This window comes from Podarcis melisellensis (assembly GCF_964234715.1).
Source record: "Podarcis melisellensis genome assembly, chromosome: 7".
NCBI classification, from domain to species: domain Eukaryota; kingdom Metazoa; phylum Chordata; class Lepidosauria; order Squamata; family Lacertidae; genus Podarcis; species Podarcis melisellensis.
The window spans coordinates 51,855,385-51,877,957 of NC_138539.1; the positions used below are offsets into that span (position 1 = coordinate 51,855,385).

General features: G+C 39.4%; 1 protein-coding gene across 1 annotated transcript; it reads right to left on the reverse strand.

Annotated features, from left to right (window-relative positions):
• Window positions 1-4,999: 4,999 nt before the first annotated feature.
• On the reverse strand, window positions 5,000-22,269 carry LOC309374435 (protein-glutamine gamma-glutamyltransferase 5-like). The gene is made up of 13 exons (XM_081919324.1): window positions 22,237-22,269; window positions 18,647-18,826; window positions 17,454-17,696; window positions 16,977-17,095; window positions 15,353-15,481; window positions 13,450-13,627; window positions 10,372-10,504; window positions 9,879-9,982; window positions 8,643-8,885; window positions 8,219-8,545; window positions 6,787-6,947; window positions 5,642-5,775; window positions 5,000-5,235 (listed from the first exon to the last, which is right to left on the reverse strand). The coding sequence occupies exons 1-13, from the start codon at window positions 22,241-22,243 to the stop codon at window positions 5,058-5,060; spliced, it is 2,136 nt and encodes a 711-aa protein (XP_081775450.1). The 5' UTR covers window positions 22,244-22,269; the 3' UTR covers window positions 5,000-5,057.
• Between the last annotated feature and the right edge of the window lie 304 nt (window positions 22,270-22,573).

Sequence of the window (22,573 nt, forward strand, 5' to 3'; positions counted from 1 at the left end):
GTGATTGGATGTGAGATATAGTTATGATGATGATGATGATGAAAAAGGGAACAAGAGGTGAAAGGGAGCAAAAGTTCAGAACTGATGAGGAAAGCAAAGTTGGGTTTTAGACATAATAATAAAGAGCCTAGAGGAAGGAAGTGTTACAAGTGGTTGCAGAAAATAATGAAGACATAAAGGGTTGGGCTACTATCTGTGCTAGGAAAGGAATGCCGATGTGAAGATGGGATTCACAAGTAGAGATGCTCAATAAATTCAGTCTTTACAAATTTTTCTATAAAATGATACGGTCCACATCTCACAGATTTGTGTGTGGATTAGGTGCACGTTGTGCATAGTTAAAATATGGAATTCGCTCACACAAAATACAGTGATGGCCACAAACTTGGATGGCTTCAAAAGTGGATTAGACAAATTCTAACAGCAACAGAACCCTCAACAAAAACCCCTAAATTATAACCCAAATGCAAGAAGCTGTGCTGTGCTCCAAGCTCATGCAGTTTCCCCCATCCATAATGACCCTGTATTAGATCAGGTTATGGACATATGCAGGTTAAAAGACAAGGATGTAGTCGAGCCCAGTCATCTACATGCCTGGACTGCTGTCCTACAGAAGCAGGGGATGAGGAGCCAAGCAACTTTGGAGGCAGGGCCAGGATGAAAGAGGCTATAGTCAGATCCATTTTCAGGCTTTGATGAAGTAAGTGAAAACAGCTAATCTGTTGTGGTTTGGAAATAAGCTTGCAGTTGTCAGAGCTATTCATTTCTGGAATGTCAAAGCAAAGATTTGTAGATATTGCCTTCCTGAGCAGCATTCTTATAATCACCTTGAGTTTTCCCATTACCCGGCTATTGTCTGCTTGCTAAAGTGGTGGGAAAGTTGAACTCCACTGCTCTTTCCAAACAAACAGCTTCTTTTCTTTAGGTGAAAGGATAACAGGTGCTCTACTCAAGGATTATAACACCTTCATTAGTGCCTTGCTCAGAAAAGCCTTGGGGACAGCAATGACCCCTTTTCACTGCACAGTTTAAGTACCACATTCCTCTGAACCATTTACTAAGGTAATGAGATGCTAGAGGATATGGCTTCAAAATACTTAAGAAACACAGGTCCATTCTGCTGGCAGTTATTTACACACTTAATACATTATTGAAGAGAAGAAACTAATAGGATAACCACATGAGCACTGCTGAAAAATTGCCTTTGCTGGGAGCATTGTTTCACAGGGATGGGTTTTTTCCCTTCCGCAATCTTCAATTTACCGGGAAAGCCAGAGCAACATAAAGTTATTATAACTTCTCAATGTCATATTCACTTTGATAGGTTAGGAAAAAATTAAGGGAATGAAGTAAGAATGAGATATCTAAATCACAGGTCTTTGTTTTATAAATATCTACCCAGATCCTCATCCCCCATCTACTCTTTCATAGTGCATTTGACGTCTGGCTCTTAATTCAACAGCCAGAACCTTCATGCTTTCATTTTGTATTTTAAAAAACCTGTTTCTTTCTTGAATAAAGCTTGAGCTCTTCCCATTTGTTGGTAAAGTTTCCAAAGGAAAGGGCAGGGGAAAGTTACTTTTTACCAGATATTCTTCCCTATGGATACTACGCTTTGCCACAAAGTCATTGACAATTGTATGAGAGCCTCCAGTTTCAATGGATTGAATTGGTCTGTATAGGCATCGCTGTGGTCTCAAACTGCATGTATTTGCTTCATCGTTGCTAACTTTTAATGAAGGGGGAAATGAACATTTTAGTAGTGAGAACTAAGTGAAAGTCCTCAGTTCAAAGTCCCTGTGGGTGGCTTGCTTCTACCTTTGAAGATCTCTAAAGAGAGCATGAATTGCTGTTCATGTTTTGAATCTTTATTCTCTTTCATGCAAAGGAAATTTTCACAGTGAAACTCACTGAATGGCAATAAATAAAAGGCTATTGATCACATCTAACTAATTACAACAGGGCAAACTAATCAAATTCTTGGCAAGGATGAAAGGGTAATCTTGCTCCTTATGATGGTAATTCTTTAGGCATCCCCGATCCCTGTGCATTACTTCTCTGGTTTCTCATTTCTGAATGAGGTCACACATGTGCATGCCGTATGTAAGCTTAACTGGAAAAGAGCATTCAGTCTGAAAAGAGGTAGCATTTTTTTCAAACCTTTAATTTTCATGCAAAGGACATGGGTGCATTATATCTGAAAACAATGGGAGGGAGATTTTAAGGAGCAAATAATATTCAGTGCATGACAGAGCAGAATGTGACAAACAAGAAGCCAAGACAAAATTGTAAGTAGCTACCATGATAGAACACAAATAAATGGGCAACCATAAGACTTGGAAACTGTTATTGTCTGAAAATGACACTGTTTCTTATTCTTTGTTTTCTGCACAGTGGGAAATTCTGTGCAGCCTTTACAGTGCTCATTTCTTTTAGAAAAGAGAGCACTGGATACTTGTGGAGTTTTTATAATAATCTTTTTATTTGTGCATGTACAATTGAGCAGGTATCGTGGGTGAGCAGATGCCAGCACACCACAGGGAAGACTAACCTCAAAGCAAACTCAACACCCAAAAAACCCCAAAGCAGCTTTTCTCTGGACATATATTAGTCAGTCTGCAAGCCAAAATCAAAAAGGAACTGCTTCCTGTGGATTTATTTATCTTGCACTCAAACTTGCTTTGGCCCCCAATTAGGAATATCCATGCAACTGGGATTGCATTGCAGTGATTTAAGAAAGAGGCAATCTAAGGGTACTTTAAGGGACGCGGTTGGTGCTGTGGGTTAAACCACAGAGCCTAGGACTTGCTGATCAGAAGGTCGGCGGTTCGAATCCCCGTGATGGGGTGAGCTCCTGTTGCTCAGTCCCTGCTCCTGCCAACCTAGCAGTTCAAAAGGCACGTCAAAGTGCAAGTAGATAAATAGGTACTTCTTCGGCAGGAAGGTAAACAGCATTTCCGTGCGCTGCTCTGGTTTGCCAGAAGCGGCTTAGTCATGCTGGCCACATTACCCGGAAGCTATCTGCCAGAAGCAGTTCGCCAGAAGCGGCTTAGTCATGCTGGTCACATGACCTGGAAGCTGTACGCCAGCTCCCTCGGCCAATAAAGTGAGATGAGTGCCGCAACCCCAGAGACGGCCACGACTGGGCCTAATGGTCAGGGGTCCCTTTACCTTTTTAAGGGTACTTTACAATGCAATCTTATGCATGCTTGCATACATTCCCCTGTTTTTGAGTGGGCTTGCTCCCAGGAAAGTGTGCATAAGATTGCAGGCAGACTGTTTGATCAAGGGTCAAGTCAACTCTTAGCAGACCAACAATCCTGTAATGCTACAATTTAGTTCTCTATGCAATTTAGTTAAGCATTTCATTCATTGGAGTGACTGCCTGGCCTTTGCATCATCCTTAATGTATCTTTATTTGCAACAGCCTAAAAAGCAGACACAATCAGGAATGAGAAACATGCCCTGAGCCATCTGAAACTATTGTTCTGCTAAAACCATTTCAGATTTACTCTCTCCTTGTGGCACAATATAGTTTGGATTATATGGGTCAAATCGGGAGAGAATATTGAATGTGACTGTAGAAAGTTGTGACACAGGTGGCCTTTTGATCATAACATTAGAACAGCCTACTGAATTGGGCCAATGACTCATCTAGTCCAGTATCCTGTTCTCTTTATATATATATATAATTTTTTATTTGATTTTACAATTTAACATTCAAGACATTTATCATATAAAAGAAAAAAGAAGAAGAAAATAGAACTCCCTCTACCTTGCGACTTCTCTCAACTTCCCCTCCTGGTTCTTTAAATATGTGCTACTACTACTTAATTTTTATTTTCTTTTTTATAATCTTCTTGCTAAATACTCTTAATTCTTATCATTTTAATACCAATTTTTCTTTCAAATTATATCTTACACTTGATTAATTTGCATATTATTGTTTCTTAACCTTTACACTTGTTTCCTTAGTTGTGTTTACTCAAACCCTGCTAGTGAGTTCATTCTTTACAACGTTTCTGTAGATCCAACATAAACGGTTCCCAGTCTTTTTTTTCAAGTCCCTATTGTCATTGTCTCTAAGTCTTCCTGTAAGTTTCGCCATTTCTGTGTATTCCATAAGTTTAACTTGCCATTCTTCCTCCGTTGGTATCTTGTCGTCCATCCATTTTTGGACTAGTAAGATGCTAGCCACCATTGTAGCATACATGAATAACTTCTTCTGCAGTATCCTGTTCTCACAGTGGCTGGTGAAATGCCTGTGGGAAGCCTGCAAGCTTTATATGAGTGCAACAGCACTCTGTCTACCTGTGATTCCTAGCAGCAGGTATCATTTCCATTCCAGTGATTGTACAATTATGTGACTGTGGAAGGTGATCACAGGAATAATACTAACCTACTTTTATTTATGCAGAGCTCCAAGTTGAGAGCTCTGTGTGTCTTAGATCTTCTCCTCTGAACTTTGTGTATCTCTGACCCTGAACATAACATTTTAATGTAAAATTGTGAAGTAGAGCTAGCAAGGGATACAATACTTCATAATTCATGTTAAATTCCCATTTACTTCAGTTGGGTTTGTTATATAGCTTGACATCAGTAGAAGGGCATTTAATATATATATAGCTTGACATCAGTAGAAGGGCATTTAAAATATATGCAAGAATACAAATATATCAAACTATACCCTGCTCCATCACTGGAATCTAGAATCTTAAAGAATGTCTGGATTTATAACCATCTTTCAAATACATGTGTAATTTTATATCTTACAAGTCAATTCCAGAAGGTGGAAATATCTCAGTATTCTCAGGAAAATTTGCAAATTGTATTTGAGCAAATAATGATCCAGCAATTGTCAAAACACATTTCTGGAATGGTCAGTAGAGTTTTGTGAAGTGGCCTTTGACATTTAGGGTAGCCTAAAAAGTTATTTTGTTCTGTGAGATACATATAAGATACAAACCATACACCTTGAGATTATCCAACTCCTTATGAGAGAACTACAAAACATATCTTTATTATTTACAGATTCAGTGTTTCCCCTCTTGTATTACTTATGCTCCTTCTTCTCCAGAGGTTGGTGGGGGATTCCCCATGTCTACGTTGGCATATCCTTTGCAGTTACAGAACTTGTTGCAGCTGACATTGGCAATGAATCGGTGTTTGCCATTCCTATATGGAGTAAACTCAACACACGTTTGTGCCTTGTGATTAGCAGCCAGTGTTCCCAGTCTGCAGAAGAGATAAAGGAGAGAGGGTGCATGTGATGATATTTGTACATGCAATGATTTAGGCAAACCACCTTTGGTTGATTAATGAGTTGACCTCTTTGACTACAGGATGTCACAAACGACATTACACACTACATTTAATGCACATGACCCCCCCCCTCAAGCAATTCTGAGAATCATAGTGTGTTAAAGGTGCTACGTACTGTAGCCCTTTGAGGGGTGAACTACAATTCCCATAATTCCTTGGGGAAAATCATGTGCTTTAAATGCATGGGATGCATGCAGGCTCAGTGAACATTGTCATTAAAGCTACAGTGTGGAACTTCATAGCTGACAGCAGGAGTGAAGGTGGAAACAGGAACCACAGATAACCTCAAGATGCAAACCAAAACTGTGGCTTAACTTACTCAGTAGCGATCGGCTCACCAAACAGTCCATAACCCTCCAAGTGCAGCACACAGTTCTTGAGATCTTCTTTGAGGGGATTAGAGAAGGTGACTTCAGCTGAACATGGTGCATTCAATTTCGGATAGTTTAAAACCTATTTGGGGAAAAATGAGCACTTGTTTTTACATTCAGGTAGATAGCCATGTTGGTCTGATGCAGGTGAAATAAATTTTAAAATTATAACAGTTATAAAAAATAAAAAATAGTCTAGTAGCACCTTTTACTTAGTTGGTCTCTAAGGTGCTACTAGACTATTTTTTATTTTTTAACTTGTTTTTACATTGTTATACTAATTAGTATATTGCTAATGCTGACCATTAGGTATATCACTGGGTAATCATCCTTAATGGTCAATTGGTGAGTTTTTGCAGGAGATAAGTGTTAGGAAAGGGTATCTTGATGTAGTGATATATCTTGCATGTTTAGAATGGAAAAGGCATCTTAGGAAAGAGAATTGGATTCCATCCTCTCCAGCTAAAGGGAGGTGTATGGCAGGTAAGCAGCCAGTGTTGTGACGTAGAGCTACCTTGATAGTACTGGTACAGTGAAGATAGGTTGTGTGAATTGGTGCTCTTGCTGGTTCATTGCATGGCTTCTGCCCTGTCCCATCCCCGTTCAGGTAAGGTGTAGCGATACTGGCAAGAGGAAGGCAATTTCATGGTTCTGCCACACCACATGAGCCACTACTGTTCTCTGTGGGTTTGTGTTTGTGTACACACACACGAAAGATTTGGAGCTTCACACACAGATGAAGGGGGTCCAACAGTATAGGGATAAGATGTGGAATGGCAGATCTGCTGTTTGGTATGATTTTCTTGTGTGTGAGTGTAATTTAGACCATTTGCTGACTCTTCCCCCTCAGTCAATAGACTTCTGAGCAGTTCATACAATATTGAAATATGAACTATTTAGCACCATGAAGACATTACAAATTAAAAATAAGCAAATGCCACAAAAATATTATATATATTATATATATTTTATGCTCTCTCCTCCAAGGTAAACAGATATTGACTTCAGTTATCCTCATGACTTCAGTTATCCTCTTGCCGAATTGTCTGAGACTGCCATTGCTTGTTCACTGTAAGGGTCAAATGGTCTTTACCTTTATCTCAATGGGAAGGCTGTCAATCAGGATATCTCTCTCCACCATCATGATTTCTCCCTTAGGCTCTGGCATTGAGACAGCTGCTACCCTCATAATATTATAATCACAAAGGTGAGACTCATAACTTTCATAGGGTATCTCTATCTTAATCGTCTTCACTGTAAGGCAAAATGTATTGAACATACTTTTTAGAGTCAGAATTTCCATTCTAGAGAATTTCAAGAATTCCTCTCCATTCTAAGGGTTGGCTTGAGTCTCATCAGTGAGTCATTTTGAGGGAAATTGTGACAAGAGAAACATAAACAATAACATAAAAGTCAAATCATTTGAGCTTTCTGCAACCTGATGTCTTCCAGATGTTTCTGAAAACAATTACTGTCATCCAAGACATGCTAGATGGGGCTTATGGGAATCGTACTTTTAGAGAGCACCAGTTTGAGAAAGGTTATTTTGTGAAACATGTTATCGCTTACGGAACCAAATCTAAATGTTCAAGTGATAGATTATTAAATGATTGTCAATAATGTAGAACAAGTGGGCCTACTGCCTGCTGTATAAAGGATGGATGACTCTGTCATAAATTGCAGCCTAAGCAGAGTTGCCTAAATGTAAATTCTATAAATTAGTAGGATTTCTTTCCAAGTAATGATTATAGGATCAGAGTGTTAGATGGTGAACATTCTCTAGATCTGATACAGCTATTTGTTGAAACAAAGAGAAAATTTGAGAGTGTTTTACATGCAATTCCAAAGCAGTTTTTGCATGTTCATGTTTTCCAAGTGAAATCTATATTACCAGAACGTACAGCTAATTTGTGGGAGTGCAATGCTGTTTTCCACTTTATATCTCAAATTAATAGCACTCAGTAAATGTCACCAAATGGTAGAAGACGGGCCCAAATGCATGATTACAAATTATCTAAATTTGAATCCTCATTTGCTCTCCAAACATACATTTGGGTGCTGCATTACAAAAATCTCAATGTGTCTTTCCAGGTACTCCTACCATCTGATACGAGATAGGTAAGAGGCTGCTTGATTGTAGCATCGTGTTCATGGACTGCTTGTGGAAATCTTTCCCCAAGGAGGACTGCCTGGCACCTTCATAACATATCTTTTGGTACCAGGCAAAAACATGTGTCTTCTTCCAGGCTTTTGGCTAATTAAACTGAGGCAGCAGGGGGTTGCTGTACACCAGGCATGGCCAAACTTGGCCCTCCAGACTACAATTCCCATCATCCCTTACCACTGGTCCTGTTAGCTAGGGATGATGGGAGTTGTAGTCCCAAAACATGCCTGCTGTACACCAAAATGTTGAGTGTCAGATGAAGATTTTTTAATTGTCCCTGGGCCTTGTAAAATATTTTTATTTTAATATGCTGCCTTAAGACAGTATGTATAAATAAGTTAAATAAATAGTTAAGACTTACCTTCTTTGGGGCCAAGTGTAACATGCACACAGTCTTTCCAGATTGGATCCAGTGAACAGCCATTATATATCATTCCCTGAGCACAAAGGTTGAATTTCCTGTCTTTAGCCTCATTCGACAAGTTTTCAAGCATCCACTTTATTTGAACATCTTGACCATAAAGGGGACAATTAGCCATCTTAAATTTCATTGTCACCCCAGTGTCTTTCAAAGTTTTGTTTCTCTGGGATGCTATATCTTTGTCGATTTCGGAATTGGGAGCATTGAGGTATTGAGAACTGATTTTTCTGCAAGCTTTATAGAAGGCTTTTTTCTCTTGCAGAGAACCTGGTTGGGGGCAAATAACATATCTCCAATGATCACTTTTCATTTTACTATATCAACATGTTAAACTTCAGTTATTCTCATTAAAATTGGTCATTACCTAATTCATGCTTGTAAGCATCAGTGACATCCTCACGCAAATCTCCGCCAACACTCTTGGTGCTGATGCATTGCCCACAAGGCGAGATATCACAGTGCAGTTTTGTCTTCTTGCCTCTACCTTGAGAAACCCAGGCTGTACTCCTTGCATTTAGCATACAAAATACACGAGGGCCATCAGAATCAGTATCCACATCTCCATCTCTGATGCTTTTGACCCAGATAGGGCCACTGCACACTGATCCTAAGGTAAACAAAGACAAACATGTTGTTCAATGGTAGTCTGATTAATCACTATACTAAATTTTAAGAATCTGTATTTATCTTAACAGTATAGCTGGCAATCCCTGAGAATCCAGCTTCAAAGAAAGAAAGAAAGAAAGAAAGAAAGAAAGAAAGAAAGAAAGAAAGAAAGAAAGAAAGAAAGAAAGAAAGAAAGAAAGAAAGAAAGAGAGAGAGAAAGAAAGAGAGAAAGAGAGAAAGAAAGAAAGAACCTGCTATGAAAGTCTGTAGACCTGAATAACCAAAATGGTACTCTCCATATATTGGTGGATTCCAACTCCCATCAGCTCCAGCCAGCTTCCCCAACATCTGAGGGACACCATACTGGTTATCCATACTGGGAAATGGCTATCATGTTTGCAGTCTAAGTTGTAGTCGTGCAACTTATTACCTGCCAGGCTTAACACCAGCCATATATGACTGCTTTGCTAAATCTCCTGTTTTTGCTGTTGGTATGAGACAAATTCAATTTGTGGCACTAATACTCATATTATGCATGGAAGCCACTGAAGCACTAACCCTTCCCATGCTGCTGAGTTCCAGATCATATGGTACCTACAATGCAGCTACAGGTTGGACACCTTCCATGTGGGCTGGGGCCAACTAATGCCGCCTACTAATACCTACTAATGCAGCCTCACCAGCACTTCAGAGTTTAGAGGAAGAGGCATATTACAATCTGCCCTACATAAGGAGATAATATCCAGCTCTCTTCTCTTTGTCCATCAGTTATTATTTGCGGGTTACTAATAATTTGCAATGCCTTCTTACACATGATTATCTCTGGATTGGGAAAGAGCAGTGCTCTTTTTCTAGAAAAAGAGGTGCCAGAACTCACCATAAATGCCTCCCTTGTTCTCTTATAATGGCAATGGAGCCCACCCGAGAGGTGCCAAAACTGAGTTCCAGTGAGTCTGGGATGGAAAAAAAGCCCTGTGAAAGAGGCTTCATTTACCTTTACTAGTTTCTATAGGTGTCGGATCCAGATATTGCCAGTCACTCATAGCTTGGTTTATGTCTTTTCGGGCCATCCAAGATTCATTCCAGCAATGATGTACCCTGTAGAATACAGAAATTCAGACACTTCCTGTGTCGAAATGCAAAGCTAATTCTGAAGAAACCTGATCATTCAGTAATGATTTAGGATAAAAGATCCCATGTTGTATGAAATGCCAGTACAAAGATTGAGTATCATTTAGAAAATGCTTTTGTATTTACATTTATTTCTTTAGAATTTTAATTTGACTTTAGGGCTCCAAGAAAGTAACTACTTTTAAAGAAAATGAATGTTTTTATTACTTTACAATGGAGACTGCAGCTGATATAGTGGACATCATCATAAATGCAGTTATCATAAACCATACTTGTGAATCCTTGGTCATTCTCATGCTGAAGCTTCTCCAATTCTCTGATTTTATCCTTCAACATCTCTGTTGTTGCTCACTTACCAGATGTGTTCTTTGCCATTTAAAGTTTTGCCTGTATAGTCATAAACCTCCTGGACGGTGAGAAGATCAACAGCATTCAAAGGGCAATAGAAGCCTGTGATGACTCGGCTTGGGATTCCCAAACATCTCATAACTGTAAACAGATGAAATACCCGAACACTGATATTATATGTTCTGCATACACACACACACTGAGATAGAAAACTTGCCTTCCTAACTCAGCAAAAACCATGCAACTATTTGCAACAAAGCCCATAAGTACTCAGGCTACATAGACTTTGGTAGTTCAGGCAACAAACCATCTGCTTATCAAACTGCATGTGCTATTTCCAAGGAAAGCCTAGTCACGTGTATCTATAGTTGGAAGAATATGACTCTTTTAACACATATATACCACTGCAACACAGGCTCAGCCCCTAACAGGTTTGCTCCTGTTCAGTGTTCCAGCCAGTCTGCCCTCTTCCAGGATGTTGTAAGCCAAGGGTAGCCAAGGAGGTGTCATCGCAATGTGGTGTCCCATCATTGTCATACCTCATGGTCAACGAGTTCCTGAATGACACAATATTGGCTAACCTAGTAAGGGCTCAAGCAGGGTAATTCAGTTGTTTCCTTCTCAATTTTCTGGTTTTCTTTTCTAACTAAAGCTCAACTTCCTATGACTGTTAAACATCACTGAGCATGGCCATTGAGTTATTTTTGCTCCCTTTGTTTTTAAAGTTTGTACTACTTCATATCATGCAGATACCTTCTTTTTAATTCTCATTGGCCCATCTTGGCTTCAATCCTGTTTGTGGAGAACTATTTAACTTTAATCTGCTTATGCGTCGTACATTTAAATCACATTGCTTCCCTCAAAGAATCCCAGAAACAGTAGTTTATCCTTCACAGAGTTACAGTACCTAGCATCCTTAACAAACTACAATCCCCAGGACGTTTTGGTGAAAGTAATGTGTTTTAAATGTATGGGTTGTACATAGTCACAGATTACTATGTTACCTCTATTATGGACAGCCAATGTGTTAGGAAATGATATGACCCAGTGACATATTTGTAAATGGATTCTAAGGCTTTTGTAGTAAGAATTCGCTTCACCCTGATTTCTGTATATTTACTTGACAATCTAACCAGCAGCATATGTCAGCAGCACAGATGGTTTCATAACATCAGGGCAGAAAATAGAATATTGCAGCTTTGGCAACGTGTTTCTTTAGCCCCAGACATTTCTGTATATGGCAGACATTTTTTTACTGTCTACTTTTATCTAGTATACAAATGGCCAATAATATTCAGCACATCTTAAAGTTAATTTCCCAGTTGCTTCAACAATTCATTCATCTTTATCCTGTTTAATGTAAATCTAATGTTCACAGCCTTTTTATATTATTTGAATATTTCCTGTAAAAGTTTTCAAATGCAGCTAGTAAATAAATGAAGTTCTTCCTGGTCTTTGCATTCACTTTTTCTATCATCCCCCACTGGCTATGGAACGCTAAAAAGCATTCCTTTTGCTTTCAGCAGATAACCTACTTTGCCATTGACAAGCTCAAAATAACTCCAAGGCATTCTGCTTTGTCTCAGGATTCAACCAACCCAATGCCAGGAGTACCCTAGTGGCCAGTAACCTGTGGCCTTTTTAGGTACCAAAATTTGCCATCTAATGAGGTTAATATAACTACTGCAAATTGGGCTATTCCTGATTCCCTGCTTTAGAGAGAAGCTTTGAACATGCAGTTATCATGCTAAAGTCAGTACATTTTGGGAGCACATGGAATCTGCACACTAATGTGCTGCTCAGAAATAGCCATGGTGTTTCAAGCACGCTTGCGCTTAGGGAAAGCCACAGCTCAGTGGTAGAGCACATACTTTTTATATAAAACTATTTGATCCTTGACATCTCCAGAGAAGTGTAGGGGGGAAGCCCTGTTTGAAGTGTCCCTGAATTAGAGGACCTTATGCATTATATCTTGCGCTGCCCCTTATATACTGAAGCAAGAGAACGGTTTTTGACACCTATAATGATAAGGTCCCCTGGCCAGAATCCTCCTGACATGATTCTATATCTCCTTGCAGACATTGATAAGTATGTGACCTGGCGTGTGGCACTTTTTGCAACTGCTGCCAGAAAAAAATTATATAGCCGAGATAGCTATCAACTGTAAAGGAGATGCATTTATTTGACCCCACCTACACCAAGCTGTATTTTTCTCACTAAACTTTGTACATAATTGTCTATTTTATGTGATTTTAGCTTATAATTTTTATTGTCTAATGTTTCAATTTGTATATTAAGGAGTTTCTATAGCTTTGTGCAGATTAGGTCATGTTTTGACAATATAAATGTTTTTAAGTTTTTGTATCAAATTAGCATATATTCTATTGAATGATATTGTATACATTGCAGCAGCCTTTGGCTATAAGCAATACATCTGACTGACTGACTGTTTGAAATGCAGGAGATCTGCTATCAGTTCATGTCAACAACAATACTGAGCCAGCTGGACCAGTGATCTGACTTGACAGACAGCACTTCCTATGTTCCTGGGCATGATGGGGAACACTGCATACCAAATACTAGGACAATTCAGTCTCACACCATTCCTTGAGAAGACTACCCTCCTGAATTCCAAAATGTCTTTTGTTATTATACTTCCTTTCCTCCTTATAATGTTGCCTTACTCTCTGACTTGATTTTTTGTTCTTTACGTTCAGGTATGGGTAGAAATAGGAGAATCATTGAATAGTTGAGTTGGAAAGGACCACAAGGTTCATCTACTCCAGCCTTCTGCAATTCAAGAATCTTTTGCCCAATGTGGGGCTTGAACCAACAACCTGGGGACTAAGAATCTCATGCTCTACCAACTGACATGAGCTATGTAGAAATAGTAGAATTTCAGCCTTTCTACTCTGTACATTTTTAATAACTAGCATTCTTTTTTAGGGGGGATAGTTCTTTATCTGACATTACTGGGTGCCATCCCACCACACCAAACAGACGCCATTTAAATTTTTGTTGAATTTAGAAGTTGCCATCTGCATCTGAGAAAGTATTTTTCTGTTAGGACCATTCATGCCCCCTACCTGTACACATGACCGAAGCAAAAGTCCCGCAGTACCCATATTTGACAGGCTTGCACTTGCTCTGAAACCACTGGCGGAGGATAGGGGCACTTCCATTCCACATTAAAGGATTGTGTCCCTGCAAGTAGTTATTACTGGGTGGAAGTTTCAGAATGCTTTTCTTCTTATGGCAACAGATCTGAAAAGAAGAAAGGTGCTCAGTGCTCAGTGCTCAAGAGTAATATCCTTGCCATACCCATCTTGAACATTCCACGGAATCAACATACATCACTTCATGCACAATGATCATCCTTATCATAAAAGGCAACGGTATGTGACTAACATATACCTGAAACAATTAATCTTGACCTGGGAGAGATGCATGTAAATGCAATAGTTTAAAGTACAAATTCACCTCCTCAGATCTTATTATACTATACAGCAGGCATACTGTTTTTCAGAGGCCATTGCTCTCTGCTTTTGGCCATGAGAAGATGGACATTTATATAAATATTTACAGAGAATCAGTCATCTACATGTTGTTTTACAAGATTAAAATAAGCAAATCCCAGTTGAAATTGTACAGGCTTTTTTTTAAAGGGGGGGTGAGACAAAGACAAAACAGAGTTTGGATCACATTCAGTTGCTATAGTCAGCCTGAGGTATCAGAACAAGTAATGGTGGTCCCTTTACGGTGGGCAATGGCACATGGTGCTCTGACTTTCCCCCACTCCACAGTAAGTGAATTTAAAATTCACTATACATTACCCTGGTATGTAATACATCATCTGCATGCACAGGACTTTTTATGTGTGCTTGTGTGAAGAAATTAAATTTGACTAAGAGCTGTTTAGACAAAACTCCAGGGAAATTAAAAATAAATAGCAATGCGTACCTCTTTTCTTTTTTAAAAAATATTGCTATTATATTCTATTCATAGAATGCTCAGAAATATTTCCATAGAGCTCCCAATGGTCCTCATCCAGTCACTAATATGTCCATACATTTAGCAATACTGAAGCACAGGGTACATGAATTGCAGGCCATATTCTTCTCTCTCTCCCCTCCCCCATCCTGAAACCTCCCTTTGTAGGGTGAGATTTTATATTATTTCATCACTTTCATCTCTTGGATTCTAATCCTACCATCCAGAACCCTGTTGTTGTTTTTTTTAATATATATATATTTTTACAAAGTACCCACTCATATAAAATATCAATGGAGTGCATAAAGATACATACAGGTGTAAAACTAAGATACGATAAAAGCAATGCAAAGCAATCATAAAAATGACTGGCCCATCTTGGGCGGCAACTAAACAACTGAATAGGCCAGGTAGCATAAAAAGAACTTTGAGAGATATTAGAAAATTGCCAGCAAGGATCTCTGCCAAATCTCTTTTGGAACAGCATTCCACAGCATGGAACCAACAACACCAAATGCCTAGTGTCTAGGAGAAGTCAGATGGGTTTCTGAAACATAGCAGAAAACTATTAGGAATAGAAATTCATCTGCTTCTTATTAAAGGTGATGGTGGTGGGTGATTTTTCATATATATTTATATATAAATGTTTGTTGCAGTTCTTATTGCTGCCAGGGATTTAAGAGATATTTATCAGGGCCAGGGAGCTGTCATTTAAGAGATGTACTACTGTTCTCCAATCATCATAACAACCATTTTCCCCAGTTAACAAAGAGAGGCACAGTCACCTTTGCAAAGCTGACTATCAGTGGGCAATTTAGCAATTTACATAAGCCAAACACACATTTCCTAGGAATTTCTCTGGGGTTGTGCCTGCTGACAGATTTGTGATGAGCCAGCAGCTAGTAATGACTGGAGAGACAGAGGCAAACCAATGCCAAGAGTGGTTATAGGCAAACATATCCACAAGAGACAATTAAACGTCCTGTACTCAAACTTTACCATACTGTTCAACACCCTGCTGATGTACGCGGGATCATTGCGACAGGAATAATCCATGCCAGGATCACGAAGGAAGTTTGTACTTGTGTCCAGAATTTTCAGACAGATATCCAGAATGCCATCTTGGAACTAAACACACAAAATATGAGCACTCATTTTGAAGCCATTTGTGACACAAATATTCAGAACAAAAATTTCCTTGTTGCGTGTCGAGGTCCCCAAGCCACCCCCCAAATAACTCACAATGCACACTTAATTTTGGCCACAACTTTATTTAAATACAAAACCATGAGTGGTTGTTTAGGCATTGGTTAAGACTATCTGTCCCCCCCGCCTGGGGACAGAACTGACTTCCAGGCACCACCGAAAGACAGTGCGGGGGAAAGCAAGTCGGGGAGAAATGGAGCTGAGTCACAGACCCTCAATTCTTATCCGCATGCTCCCCGAAGGCTTGCCGGCCCTAGTCCCATTACAGGGATTGGATTAAAAGTTGGTAAGCCCCAGGATTCCTTTAACGGAATTCCCTTTCCGCAGCAACCATGGAGGGGCAGGCCCAGCCTATCCTAACCCCTCCTCCACCAATTTCTAACCAATGCCTAACCGCAACCTTACAAGTTGTGACGATTTGCTACGCAGTAGGCAAAAACCAAATGGCCCAGCCAATCAGCCAGATGGACAAAATTCCTACCAAGCCCCTGCCCCAACGGCAGACAACCCCATGACAGGCATAGCAAGGTCAATGCAACAACCCCTTACTCAAGGGCGGGTGGGCGGGTGATCCGTTGCACACAGCAAAGAGAAAGCTCCAGGCTGCGTGCAGAGTATTTAAACATTTTACCCCTCCCACCGAAATTGCAACATAACTTTTACCCCAGCAACCCAGTGAACCAATTACTGCCCCAGGCCATCTTTAGAGACCCTGCCTGGTAACAGAGGGGTGGCTCAGCAGACCCCACCGCAACACGTGCTCTCCATGAAGGAGAACACGCTTTGTGAAAATAAGAAACATTTGCAGCCAAATTTTGTCCTCACTCAGGACACCATATTACTAAAGGCCATCCTTTAGTAAGAAAGAGACACTTTACTCGAGACCAAACCCCATCAAACACCGTGGGACTTACTTCTGAGTAAACATGCACAGGGTTGGGCGACGTGTGGTTTAGAGCTAATTTCAATGGATTTCACTTGCAATTTGGCCCCAAGTTATATAAACTTAAGGGTACAAAAATGTATGCTTCTACCTGTTTTAAAAACACCTGTTTATTTGGAGACCGGGATAGCTGCTGCCTGGGCAATATTCTTATTTATCATCCACTGTGGCTTGCAGACAAAGGACTAACTCACAGGCTTGGACTAAGTCAATGAACACACCCTCCATTTGTGAAACTGTGTGCACATGGAAGTAACTATATGGAAGTAACTCCTACTGATTCAGCGGGGCTTACTGCCATGAAAGAGTGTGTGGGAATTTTACTTTTAAATATGCAACACTGGCTACAGCCATTGGATAGAAAGCATTTTATGTACGTCTCTTTTTCCATAGACAATTTGTGTCCAAGAGTATAATTAATCTAATTATAGGTGCAACTCATAATACATTCAAGAGCCATAATCTTGCATTTACCTGTCCAAAATACCATGGATGAGAAGTTACGTGTTTGGGAAGCCCCTGGAATACAATCCCATGCTCATTCAGGACATACTCTTCTCTGTGAGCTTGGTTGTCTAAATAGACAGGGTCATCTGAGAAAACAGTATAGACAAGGTCTCTGAACAAGTTCCAATATCAAGGGCAGAATTTTCATAAAATTTACACCAGATCAGGCATGAGATTTATATTTTTCCCAGTACAGGCAGTTCATGCATTCAGCTGTGATGAGATCATTTTGTTGCATATGTAAATGACCCCTTATTATCATACCTTTGGGACAGGCCTCTAATATCAAGCATGCTTTAAATATGTCAAACCAATTTGGATCTACATGCTGCAAATGAATCCATCAAATAATAGATAAACAAAATGGCTGCTTTGCAGTACTGCTTTCAATAGCTACTTGCTTAGCAAGACTATCCAGACAAGGAGTTTCTTATTGATTCTTACCAGAACACCAAGGGTTGAAGAGAACATAAAAGTCTCCCAGATGTTGGGTGCTTGAGTGTTCACATGACACCAGACACATATTCAGAGTGTAGCAGCCAATACAGGCACTGGCGGGAGGGAACAGACTGACATGGAGGCTTTGTTCATTATGGAGTTTGTAGCAAGCATTCCAGTGGCTTTGATTTGGACATTTCCCTAAAGGAAAGGTGCTCTTTGTTCCAAGAGATTCGCAGGGTTTCGGACCTGTTCAAGAAAGTTGTTCAAAAAGGAAGTGAACGCAAGAACTGTTTTGCCTAAACTTATTTACAATTGTTGGTGAAAGAATAAAGATGCAAAACTTTATATAGGATTTGTGAGATTAATATGATGCTGAACTTCAAAGAAGCATAGGAGAATGAATGAAGATAATGGCTGGCCTCCAAAGATGAGCAAAGATTTGTATCTTTAGAATTAAGGTCCTCTGAAGATCAAAGAATGAACATGATACAATATGTATGGATCTCTTTTTACTAAATTCTGAAAGTAAGTGGGGTCTGTTCTTTTCATTTTTTCTAATAACTGCATGCAGTTTTATAAATATATATTTTGGGTGGTTTAGTTTGGTTTGGTTTGGCTTTTGTTTTGTTTTTTGCAATTTCACCCCATACATTCAATGCAATAACAATCCTATGCCTATTTACTTGGGAGTAACATTGTCTGAAATCACAGAAACTAACTTTGAGTAAACAAGCATAGGCCAAAGCCACACAAGTCAACACACAGGTTGTTTTTGGCTTACTGAAATATTCAGAAAGGTTATCTATCTGTGTGAGCCATCTACTTTTGGCGAAGGGTATTAAGGGAATTCTATGAATAGTTCCATGAAAATGAATTTTTTTCATGTTCATTCAGTGTTCTCCTTTGACAGAAAAAGCTCTGCAGACTTCTATGAATACGACTCTTTGTCATAACAGTGCCAACATCAGCTAATGCAGAGAAAATAGGTATGAAGTAGCTCAAAGATCATCAATCCTGTATGATACATTTTATTTAACAAAATTCACATACCACCTGATTGTAACAAAAGCTCTAAATCGGTGGTACTTAACCATTAGGAATACAGTAAACAGAAGTTCTCCCTAAACACTAAAGCTTTTAACATAAGACCTCTAGTGACTTTATGGAGCACGTTTGTTATCATATAAAAGAATTACCTGTTGCCACCGTGAACGTGATCTTGTCCATGTCATCATCCCATTCTCGGTTTTGGAAATGCACATAGAACCCAAACAGCTGGCCTCTTCTCACAATTAGTTTATTAGAACTAAAAAACTGTGTGTGATGGTTGTTGCAGTTCTGAGCACAGTTTAGGTCTACATTTTTCACCTCAAGGACTGCAGGAAAACAAATAATGATGGGACCGATTAATGAATATTTAAAATAATTTTTAAAATACCCCCCCCCCCAACTTAGCAGCACCATTAGTGATATGGGGCTTCCAATATCTCCTCCACTGCTCCATAAATAGTATGGGGCTCTAATATTCTCAGAACACGGATTCTGAGGGTTAGGGGAACTTCAGGAAAAACAAACATATCTGTCTTCTTATGCAAGGAACTTCTGAGTCCAACCCAATGAGTGTGCCATAGTTTTGTTTAGCTCTGATGTGAACCTGAGAAGCACATCAGCAACAAGACAGTGGTGGTTAATTAAAATTTCTGAGTTGAATGTGATTAACATACCAGTTTTTATTAGGATGTTGTACTTAGTCTGCAGCAAATTAAAAATCGGAACCAGCCCCACCCCCCACAATAATCTTTCCAGAAAAAGGTTTTTTCATGTCTTCATAACCAGGCACATGTACAGACCCTGCATAACATATGAGTATATATGAGCACCAGCTTTGTGTATCCAGGTCCGACCAAAACATTGTGCGGGGAAGAGAGGGAGGAGAGCTGCCACAAACCCATTCACTGTGACACATTGACAAGCCACACTTTTGAAGATGTGAAGAAGGCTAAGGAAAGCAATAAATATGCACACATTTTTGTTTCTGTGTTAGTTTCATATGTCTCTTTTAATCATTTTCAAACTGCAAGGAATAGACATGTTATTATCCTTAATGAAAAAAGTCCCTTTTTCTGATTTCCACATCCTATTGTAATCCATACAATTATTCCTAGGGGGGGGGGTATGCTGAGCACCACAAGGTACATCTTGAATCAATTAAGCTAAAGCATATAATGGAACCCAAATGCTTCTTTGAAGGTTCCATTCTATGCTTTTGCTGTGACAAACACACACACAAACAAACACAACTGTCTGTCCATCTGTCTCCTCCCCACCCCCTTTCTCTACATGTGGCTATTAGCATTTTTCAAAGTTGTCATTTGAATCAACAAACAAAAACTGAGGTGTTGACAAATGAAAGAGAATGCTCTCTTTTCTTGCACTGAAAGGTTGCTCCAGAAGATTAAAATGGATTTCATTATCTTTTATATAGTTTTTCCATGAGGAATTTATTATATACAACACTTATTACCTTTTGTTTATGAATTTTTGTGGAGCTTAGTGTTAACATATTTTTAAACAAAGTTTTGAGGCTTTGTATAATCCATCCAAGTTTAGCAACAGAAGTAATTAAACAACACTGAAGTGCACTGTCTGCTTCCTTAGAGGACTACGTTATGCTTCTGATTAAGGTGTCCACAAAAGATTATGCCGCAATAAATTTATTATCTTTTAGATGCCATAAGATGTCACCTAAAGGTGCTGTCTCTGCTGCAACATACCATTCAGACTGTTCCCTCAGGAACAGGCTGTTATTCATTGACTGTTAGAAGAAGGTGCATAATACTATACTGTTTTGAGAGATAAAAAGCATCACAGCTTCCCAAGGGGACTCTTCTTCTCTAGAGTGTACAATTTAATGTCAGCATACACCATACTTTAACTATGTTTCACATCCACTCAGGTTCCTCCAGAGATTATTGGACTACAATTCCCATCATCCCTGACTATTGGTCCTAGAACATCTGAGGGGCCTCAGGTTCCTCACCCTTGTCATGGTTTAAGCTGCTAGAACACTCCATCTAGAAGTTATGTAGCTATATCTCTGCCTCTATGTGTGCGTTTTTTTCTATCGTATCTTAGAAATTCCTTGAACAAATGTATGCAATATGCTGCTCTGCTCCATGTGCATTTCAAGGGCTGTTTAAAAAAGGAAAGATGGCAGGAGACAGAGTTTTACATTTTCCACACTCCTCAGGTGCAAAGCTTAACCAGCTTTGATCTTCTTCTACTAATACTGTGTAATGTCAGGTTTGCAACCCTTTGTACAGAATGATTAGTTTTCTTGTGTAACTGCTCTGCATGAGTCTGGAAATGCTCTGATGAAATCAATCGTGATGTCAATGTAAGGGACATTGCAGGTTAATCATGGATTTACATGCACAGCTTAGTATATAAAGTTCCTATTTGCCATGCACTGCAGGACATTAGCAAATTCTGATCTTAGAGCTGTGCTTCTAATAGTACTGATTCAATGTCACACTGTAGTGATGATGTCTCTCATGCCACCTAACTTTGGCTTCCATTCACTAGAAGACAATATTTTATTTCCTTTAAAAGTATCCGTACTAGATGGAAACACAGCCTATTGCCTCTGATTATACAAACATAACCGGATTTAGGGCCGCACAGCTGGTTGCCCCATACTGGGTGCTATATGTTGCCTTTGTGCTCATTTTAGCACCTTGGCTCTCATCATTTTAGCACCTCGGCTCTGCCATCTTAGACTTAATTGCTATTATGCTGTTACTGCTGCTCTGGACAGCATAACAACTGCTACCCCCCACACACACTTCTCACAGGCTGCCTACAGAAACAGAATACAACAAATGAGCAAACTGACACATTAACAGGATTTTTCTTCTTGCCAGATACAGCAGCCTGAATTATTATTGCTATTATTATGATTATGGACCTTTTTCAATGCAGAAGTGCTAAAGCAGTTGATGGCATTAATAAAATATGCAAAGGATGAAATCTAGTGGTGCTGTTCTGCTGATGGAATGAGAAAGGGGGAGGGTTTTTTTGTTTTTTTGTCTCCCCCCCCCCCCAATCTTGCCAGATCTTCTCGTAAAGTTGGACTTCACTAACACTCTAGAGCAGATTTAGAGAAAAGCATGAGGGGGCTGTTGGGGCAAGGGAAATAACCCCAAATTGCATTCCTTCCCATTCCACTGATGGATGCCTTCCATCTGCACAGTAACAACATGGGAAACCACCCATTAAAATAATAATATAAAAAGCCATCAGAACAATATAAAATATTATGACTGCTAAATGTTGAGCTATACATACAGAATGGGATAAGGATGTGAATAATGACAACCTAATTATGTAACAGAAGCAATCTGCATATTTTCTTAAACTTTCCGTATGTTCACTTGTCCATCAAACAACTGGCTGCAATAGCCAGAAACAGAACCTCCACATTCAAAGAAGGGGGAAACAAATGCCATCATTATTTCTTTTGAGTTTCCTTAGCACATCCAGTTAACTTGAGCTAAATGGACCAATAGTCTGGTTCATGCTAGCAATTTTCATTTCCCTGTGCCTTTGCTATTGACACAATAGCTGCAGCCACAAATAACTCAGCAACTCAGCATCCTATTCAATTAGCGTCCAACTGCTGTTCCAAATATTAAACTTACAAAGCACAATGCCTTGTCAATTTTCTATTAATATTATGGCAAAACAAACATTTAAGATTGGAACATTAAAGCTCAAATGTAGTTACCTTCCATCACAAGTGGATTTTCAGTAAGTTCTGTTGTTCTGTTGAGAGACAGACAATCGTCATCAAAGTTTTTTGATGTTCTCTCAGCCAAATTCAGTTCCATCTAGTGGCATTTATACTCCTAATAAAACAACCCCAAGCCTATCATACATGCAAAGCTACAGTGGTTAGGGTGAGGTTTCACTCAAGTTCCTACTGAAGCTCATAAAACGTGCCAGAAATTTATTTTAGAATCCAAGCATTGGTAAGCTAGACTCACCACTGATGTTGAAGCAAGAGAAGAACTGTTTGCTTTCTTGCTGTGGAATTTGTAGCTGCCCAGGTATTTGATTGCTTT